At 26.5% G+C, this 9,176-nt stretch overlaps 2 protein-coding genes across 2 annotated transcripts; both read right to left on the reverse strand.

Moving 5' to 3' along the window:
• Positions 1–525: 525 nt before the first annotated feature.
• Positions 526–1,544, reverse strand: LOAG_10067 (hypothetical protein; the record flags this gene model as incomplete). The annotated part of the gene is made up of 4 exons (XM_020448078.1): positions 526–531; positions 581–833; positions 1,080–1,129; positions 1,374–1,544. The coding sequence occupies 4 exons, from the start codon at positions 1,542–1,544 to the stop codon at positions 526–528; spliced, it is 480 nt and encodes a 159-aa protein (XP_020301746.1).
• A 3,105-nt stretch (positions 1,545–4,649) lies between these two features.
• LOAG_10068 (hypothetical protein) lies at positions 4,650–5,150 on the reverse strand (the record flags this gene model as incomplete). Its single annotated transcript, XM_003145595.1, has 2 exons — positions 4,650–4,844; positions 5,040–5,150. 2 exons carry the CDS (start codon positions 5,148–5,150, stop codon positions 4,650–4,652), a joined length of 306 nt encoding a protein of 101 aa, XP_003145643.1.
• Between the last annotated feature and the right edge of the window lie 4,026 nt (positions 5,151–9,176).

Here is a 9,176-nt window from a genome sequence, read left to right on the forward strand (position 1 = left end):
ATCATCAGATGGTAAATAGTGCACACAATCAGCAGTACATTTCTTGCCAAGCTATACAAAAATCCTCTTATAAAGTTGTTTTAAAATTAATGTAATTTAGGAAAAATTTTTTGAATTAACGGGAACAGTCAAAAATGAAGTAATCAAAAACGAAATAATCGCAAATGGAGTAATCAAAAGTGGAATAATTAAAAATGAAATAATCAAAAGTGAAATAACAAATAACGAAATGATCAGAAATTAAATAACCGGAAATAAAACAATCAAAAATGAAGTTAACATTGAATTTATTTACTATCATAGGAACGAATTGTAGAAATTAAGCTTTGTGATTTTTAATTGCAAATTATTATATAATTATGTAATCTAACAAAGCATAATAATGATAAGTTAAGTTATCAATTTCAGGAATACTTAGAAATTTATTTTCGTTTAATTTTCACTTTTGGATCACTGTGGAATTGACCGATTATAAATTCATGAAAAATATTTAATTTTTTTTTTAATTTGAAAGAAACTAAAATTTTAACACTGAAAGAGAAAGAGAAAGAGAAAGAGAGAGAGAGAGAGAAAGGGAAACCTTCATGGAATGTTCAATTTGTCTGTCAAGTTCTTCTTGATTCATTTCTGTAACACTTCTTAAAGAATCCTGATTCGTTAATTTATTTCGCTGCTGACGTTGCAATCGTTTATTCAATTTTGCGGTATCACGTTTCTCTTCCATTTCTTGTATTACCGTTTTTCGTATTCGTTCACGTATTGTTTGTGTATTTGGTACGGAAGATATAGTAATTTTTTCGAATCCAGAAGATTCCGCGGAAGAAATTGACGGGCTAAAATATCTTTTAGCTAAAAAAAACAAAAATAATCGATAACGTTCAAAAAATATGATTGCAAAATTTTTTAAAAATAGTTAGATTAAATTGAAAACTCAAAAAATCAATGTTACTCAACTTTTATAAGTCGAAAGTTACAATAAATATTTCATTTAACAATTAACATATTCAAAAGAATAGCAAATCTTCAGTTGTTTTTTTTTCTTTTTCTTAAATATACAAAAAAATCAATTTGAAATTAACCTGCTAATTTGATTTACGTTTGAATTGTCGTTATCAAATGATTCACAATGCTAAAAAAAAACAACTTTTTTGGTTCTTTAATTAAATTCAAGATAATTAAACTATGCATGCAGAATCATTTCAATCTCATTTCATCCTGTTAAATTTAATAAAATCAATTTCAAATTAATATTGTTTAGACATAGAAATGCTGTGAAATTTGTTTCGCCCAATGAAATTTTAATAATACTATGCTGTAATTTAGAAAGAAAAAAAGAAAAAGGGAACGAAAAGAATTGAAAATTTTTGACATACTGAAATGGTTGTTCGAGATTTGTTTCTATCCGTTGCTATTGGATTCATTTTCTGGGCCACATTTTCATCATCATTTTCAAGGCTTTCCACCCAACTACTTTGTTGCATTCCAAATATTCCCTTGGTTGGTATCGTTAATTCTGCAATACTTTTCGTACTGTTACTTTCCATTATCTCAATTGATTCAATTCCTTTTTTAGACTTCCATCAATCACTAGTATTGTTTCTTAAATAAACCAGCAAAATTAGGATTATATCGGAATTATCAATCAACATATAGAAAATGTCGAAATCAAAAATTACACTCGAAAAATAGATTCCTTTAATATTATTACTTTAATTTCGTTGAGAATTTTAATCAATTTCTATACAGTTTTACAAATACAATCAAAATTAGAATTATGAATCAAACCCCAAAGAATGTCGGACTTCAAATCAAAGAATATGATCTATAAGTTCAGCAAATTATTTCCTCAATGTTATTGGTTTAATTTGGCTCCAGATTTTAATCAAGTTCTGTGTTCTTTTATGATTAATTATTAGTATTCGATATAATTTTATTTGTTAAGTTTGCTAATGTCAATTACACTAAATAATTATCAAACTTCCTTTTTCCAAAAACCTTTGTAATATTAATTTCAGTATTTTTCTCTTTAATTTCCTGTAGTAATATTTAAATTATTTTAATCATTTACAATTTATTTCATCTATTTTATGCACAAATTCAAAACACAACGAGAACAAAAAAAAAGCAACCCAGCAATGTTATAAATTAATTAAAGACATATTTGACTAATCACAATTAAATTATTCAAAATGTTATGTGTCATCTAAAAGTGAACGATATGGAAAATTGCAAGTGTCTACTTGCAGAAAAAAAAACAAATGAAACTTCGAAAAAAATTTGATTACAAAAACCCAATGTTAGACCATTTTGATTGATTGGTAATTTGCTAAAAACATCTAATATTTAATCCTTTTATTCAATGATTATCAAATACATTTAATATTTGAAACGTTAAACAACAAAAAAAAAATTTCTTATGGAATAAAAATTAATTATTAGCATTGCACCAGGTGAATTTCAGGTAGTACTAGAGTAAATATATAAATTTGAGATGAGGAATCTGCAAATTGATAAGTGTCACATGACAAACCGTTGCTATTGACAACGGTATATTTATTAGTAATTAAATATCCTTTGTGAACAAATAAACTAACAGTGTGCTTCAAATTATTGATTTTGGTCTGAAATTTAATTCTGATTTGAAATCCAATTAATTGATGATTAAATTGAAGTTTTTTCGACCTTTTTTCTTTTTTGATATGAAAAATTTTGTTGAATGGAAAAATTATTAAGAATATCGCATAAATAAAAGTATGACATTTGAGGCTAATTTTGAATCATAAATGATTTTAATTAATACAATTTTGTATGCATCATTTACTATTTGAGAAGTTAAATAACAAAAGAAAGATTTCTTGCAGAACAAAAATTAATTAGAAAATCTAATTATGATACCATTAACTAGTTTAAAAACCTAATTGTGATATCATGATCGTTTTCAGTATCAATCGTCTTTTGGTTTGTTGTCGTATTTTTGATTACTGTTGCTGTTGATAAATGCAATCAGTGAAATGGATGATTTCATAAAGTATCTCTGATTTACTCTTATATGATAATACATTATCATTTAATATCCGTTCTGCTTATCGTAACATTATACGTACTAAAATTTGGAATAAATATGGATTTAAATGGAATAAATCATTCAAAAGATCGAAAAATTTTCGGACAATTTGATAAAATACTTAACTTACATTACGATTTTAATAATTGTTTTGCCAAAATTGTTTCCTTTCTTCCTCTATAATGTCTTACTTCGTCGTAATATTTTGGTTCTTCTTTGATACCATAAATTATAAGTGTTATATTACTAACAGTACTGTTATCGCCTTATTTGCTATACTCATTAAAAATATTTAAACAAATGAAATGTTTGAAAGATTAACAGTTCCAATTAACTTATCTTAATTTAATTAGTGAAGTTAATTATGAATTCAATTTTGATAAATTAATTTTTTGACAACAATTTTTCATTTTTTTTCGAAATATTTAAATTTAGGGTATTGTCAGATAGCGATTAAAAATCTCCTAGTTTGATCAATTTAACTTTGCAAGATATTTAAATTTAGTAGAAACTAACAATTTTGATCAATTTAATTCAATTTGAAAGAAGCTTAAACCTAAATCAAAAATCATCCGCTAAAATCCCAAAGATCAATGATAACATTTGAAAAGAGTATTATTGTCTATGGTATTAGATCGTAAGTATATATTTTAAGATTTTGTAATAAAAAAGTTTTTCCCATCTCTTCCTTCCCTTCCTCGTACCAGTTTGCTTACAGTAGCGATAATGAAATGTCTTCTTTCTTCACGCGATAAATATAAGTCATTTAGCAACGACCATTAAAACTTGCTCAAATTATAGATTTGGCCAATTAACCTTGGCCTTAATGTGCAATTTCTAAATTCTTTGCGGATTCTTACTCCAAGTGTATCGACATAAACGGCCAATGTTGAAAGTTAATGGATGATTGATCTTAGCAACACATTGGTGCCTAAAAAATCTTTTCTATGAGTAAAATTTACTAAATTTAAAACAGCTTTGGCGCCCAACAAAACAATTTTTTATGAGTAGAATTTTACTAAATTGAAAAAAAAAATCGTGCAAAACAAAAATGAAACCTTTTGGTAAAGTGATCGAAATCGAAAGATGTCCACATATGGGATAATATGCATTCAATATCAATTGTATATAAGTCAAATAATTTCATTCTTTGGTCCCTCACAACCATCTGTTTGAAATTTGTTTACAGTAACGTTCTCATCATTTATTTCACTAAATAATACTAATAATTTTGCAAAAAAAAAAAAAAACTAAATACTTCAAAAAAACGAATAAGGAGATATAATGTGGTGTGATGATTCAATTCTAATTCTAGCACTACGTCGTCTTATCGTAATATTCATCTCTATCATAATATCTATGAGGTTGAAGACATACTGTATCATATAGTATCCAAGCATCCAGATGCAATGCACGCTCTAATAGCTCATTTGACTATTTTGAATTAAAAAAGTTGGAAAAAATGGTGACGATTAAATTCTCCAGTTATGGATGAATTTCGGATACCTAATAGAATACATTTATTCTCGAACTATTTCTGGTATTTCAATAAATTTGGCTGGCGTACGATCATTTGCTTTTTATGTTAGCCATTCGAAAATGTCAATGTTAAAGTATCGGGACATTTTCCCGCATACCATGATGAAGTATCATCTTCAGTTACACTTGATACTGATAACGTATAAATCCTATCCATGTAACCATCATAACTGCAATCATCATTCCTCATACCGCCATTATCCGTTGCCCAGACATAAGTGATACCTTTGCCGCCATGTCCCTACCAAAAAATATTTAACACACAAAAAGAACACTATCAAAAAAGAATTCTTTTAACGGGATACTGTAATCATAATGTAGTTTGATTAGAAGATACTCCAAACATTTAATATAATTTTCAAAATGTAAAAGTTTTCAATACTTCTTGAAAGTTTTTTAGAATGGCTTTTTTTATTAATTGTCCAAGACCTTTAACCTTTTTCCCACCATCTTTTGGTCCCCCATTATTGGAAAAGATATTGATATGATCGGTGTTATAACTCAAACTTTCCGCTTCAATTCGATTTATTACTTGATCATTTAACATTTATATACCTGCAAATATCAAGGAAAAATAGGAACTATTAACTAAATTGGCATATTAGGAGTTGTGTAAGAATGGAACTTAATAGTTAGGTAAGTAGCAAAACTTGTGTTGATCTGAAAGGTCAAAATAACTTGTGTTATCATCTCATTGCTTTTTAAAAAACAAATAAAACCTAAGATATGTGCGTAAGAAATACACGAAATACCGCCTATTTTAGGATCATATGCTATATGAACAATAACACAAAATGAATTATGCGACACCATTGTAACTTCATCAGTACAACGAGTACTATGCCTAAATTCATAAATCGAGCTAGTAATACTTGACAGTTCTTTAATAAGTTTAATGATCAAACTTTGATATGGAAAGAATTGAAGTGATAAATCTTTTAAATGATAATTGTTTCATCCATATGTTCATTTATTTAACTAAAAATGTAAAATCTACCTATCAATTTCATTAGATTTAGGCATTGGATTAGAATCGTTGTCGTTTTCAGATCGTATGAAGTTTGAAGATTCTAAAAGAAAATGAAAAATAAAAATTATCATTGGATTTCTTGGATTTGCAATAATACACGAAGTTTCTTTTTCTGTTTTGAAATTCAAATTAGTTTTTTAGTAGAAATCTTTTGCTTCTATTATTTACACGTTCTGTAACATTGTTCAAATATTAGAAACTAACATAATTGTTAGCAATATCCCTATGATTTTGTTGTATGCCACCATCCTAAAAAATAGAATCATCGGTTATCTCTAAATTTGATCAATTAATTTAATTTACTGGTATCGCCACAAAATGATGTCATATATTTGGATAACATGTGCAAGCAAGAAATCTTATCAAGTTTATAAAAACGTCATGTTTAAGGACAGCTGAATAATCTAATGATGCCGGAATAATTAACGTTGTGTGCTAATTAATCGCTTTGCATCTTCTGATTGGTATCAAAACTGTACATCAGATGTTACCAAATTCTAATTAAATCTTTGATCAGTATTTATTGGCTAATGAAAAGATTATTAATGTACAGATTTGTCGTCACCGAAAGTTGTGACATAATCAGAGAAGAAAAATCATCAATTCTGGTTATTCCGTTACACTCTCCTACAAAGCAGTAATGCTAACTTTGGAGAGTAATTTATCGAAATATACGAAAAAGTTAAATTCTCCAAAGAAGATTTATAAAATTTTAAACAATTAAATTTTTGATCAATATTGTCATAACGACATTTTTTTCTAGTATAACCAACTTTCCAAGCTTTCATCACATGTATGCTGATCGGTTGACCATTTCTAGTCATCGAATTTTTCTGATTTATCTCTTTATTCTGCAAATCTTAGCTTGCAAAAGTGTTGCATTTTTTACAAGCAGATGAATTCCTAGTTTTAATTCTGGCTAATTTTGAGTTATAAATTAAAATAGCAATCCTTATTTAATTTCAAATATTGGTTTCATATTTAATCGTTGTCTTTTTTTCCTTTATAATGCAATAAAAAAAATTTAAAAAGTTGGATAAATTTCTTTGAACGGACAACTATTTTGCATTGACTGTTTAATTATCAAATTGAAATGTGACATATTAAAATTTATAACATAACATTAATTTTCGAGAATTGTCACAAATTTTTCCTTTCGTAAATTATTTAAATCTTTCTTTCCTCTTTCTTATTCGAAATTTTCTTTAAAATTATTCATTCTATATAGTAATTAATTCAAACATTTAAATGTAAAAATTCCATTATTGAGACCAAAAATGGATCGTTAAAAAAGGTATTATTGTTATAATTAGTATGGTTAAGAGTAAATGCCGAAATATTGTCAATATGACATTCATGAATATATTGTTGTTCCACCAAAAGTACCTTTAAAATTCTTTTTTTTTCTCGCTTCTTTTTGAAAAAGAGGCAAATGAAGGATTGATTCCAAAATAGAAAGTTTTTAAAAACGTCTAAAATCAAAACTGAAAAACTGATTCGGAAATAAAAACTTAAAATTTTATTTTTAAGAAATTGGATTGATGAACTGTATTTCGTCCATTCATTTTTGTAATTTGAAAATTGTAAGAAAAAAAAGAAAAAGTGAAAACAGTGAAAAATTGAAACATGAAAAATTGGAGAAAGTTACGATAAAGATAGGAATAATGGAATATTGATAAACTTGAAAACTTGAAATGACGAAGAACATTTTTATGATGATCAAGTGTTAAAGTTGATTTGCTATCTGCTTTTCTTTTTTCTCGCTATTTTTCTTTTGAGAAAATGTAGAAATTATCAAAACCACGAGCTCGAAATAAATTCAAACCTGATCATTGATTTATATGAAAAAACATTACTCGCAGTATCATATGCTACTTCAAAACTATTTGGTGTATTTCAGAAAAAAAAAACAAAAGTATATAAAATTAGACCAAATCGAAAATTTTAAAAAAATTTTAAGCAAAGATTTCACCGTCTAACCTTTGATAATGTAACATTGTAACATAAAACATACGGGAGCATTATGCTTATATCCGACAACCTGAGCGATACTTTTTGCATCCTATGATTCACAATAATTTCTATCACTCACTCATTATCGTACTCTTCATCGTTATCAGCCTTAAAAATTATATTTGATTATAAATTACTATTCTAATGATTAGCTTTAGAAAAGAAGGAAACATGTAAGAGACAATGACAAATGATATATTATGTTATCATTTCACATAAAATTAATTAGCAATAAAATCACAGTGGAAATGAATATTGATAAGTATACATCGAGATTTCGCGGTCTGTTATTTAGTGGAGTATAACATGAAACACGTTAACGATCTAGAACTAGTCTATGTTTTCGAATTTTTCCTTTCATTTACCTACTAATTAAGCTGTCAACAAGTTAATAGATTAGTATTGTATAATTTATCAGAAGAAGTCCAAGATATAATGCAGAAAATAGGCCTTAAGGCATTTTGGTATGGAGAAAAATCTAAGATTTTCAGCAATGACCAATCATTACCTAATCATTATTATCAGTAAATACTTATTTGTTGCAGTTCTTCATCTAGTTGCAGATATTTTGGTAACAATTTGATTAGCTTTTTTCATCATTATTTGTTGCCCAGACATGTCAATGAAATGTGACACATTCAGATATTATAGTAATTACGGTAATAAAAAGAGCAGCAGTTGTTAGTAGGACTGAATAAGTTCTGGGAATTTGAAATATCAGCACGTAGAGAATCATAATTTTAACTGCTGAAGGAATTGAATAGAAAATTTTCAAAAAATATGCTAATTTTAAATTTAGAAATTTGAAACATTTACAATTTAAAGTAATCCAAATAACGCGTAAAAACAACGGGAGTCGAATCTTGTTTTTTCTTTTTTTTTTTTCTTTTGTATTTTACTATTTGTTCATAGATCGAAATAGAATTAAAACTTAATTGTGATTAATGGAATGTAAAATCTGCAAGTTAACAGCAAAAAAATATTTTTGAAATATCAATTAAAATTAAAATTGAAGAAGTGAAAAGTTTTGTTAAAGAATTAAAATAAAAAGTTTACAAGAGAAATATTTAAACAAATTGAGAGAAAATAATGCAAAAAAAAAATATTCACTTTTCTTATTTGCTAAGATTTTTATACCATTAATTCAATCATTATCAAATTATCAATGTCACACAAATAATTATATCATACTATATTAATATCTCATCAGTATATCATACTATAATATTACATCAATCAATATATCATACTGTATCAATATTACATGAATAACTATCTATTCTATACTTTTGCTTGTAAAATTTACAATGTTAATTTGGAAGAATTTTTTTAATTTTTATTTTCTGAGATAAAGAGATGAAGGAGAAACTGTATGAAATGATGAAAAATTGACTGAAATAATCACAAAATAATCATTATTATTCTTCAAAACAAAAATACGATGGAAAGTACGGTATAGATCATATGAAAAAAAAAGAAAATAAACCTAGATAATGATTCGTCATCGTCACCATTGTCCTGTTCTTCGTC

The sequence above is a fragment of the Loa loa genome (genome assembly GCF_000183805.2).
Source record: "Loa loa unplaced genomic scaffold supercont3.101, whole genome shotgun sequence".
Taxonomy (NCBI): domain Eukaryota; kingdom Metazoa; phylum Nematoda; class Chromadorea; order Rhabditida; family Onchocercidae; genus Loa; species Loa loa.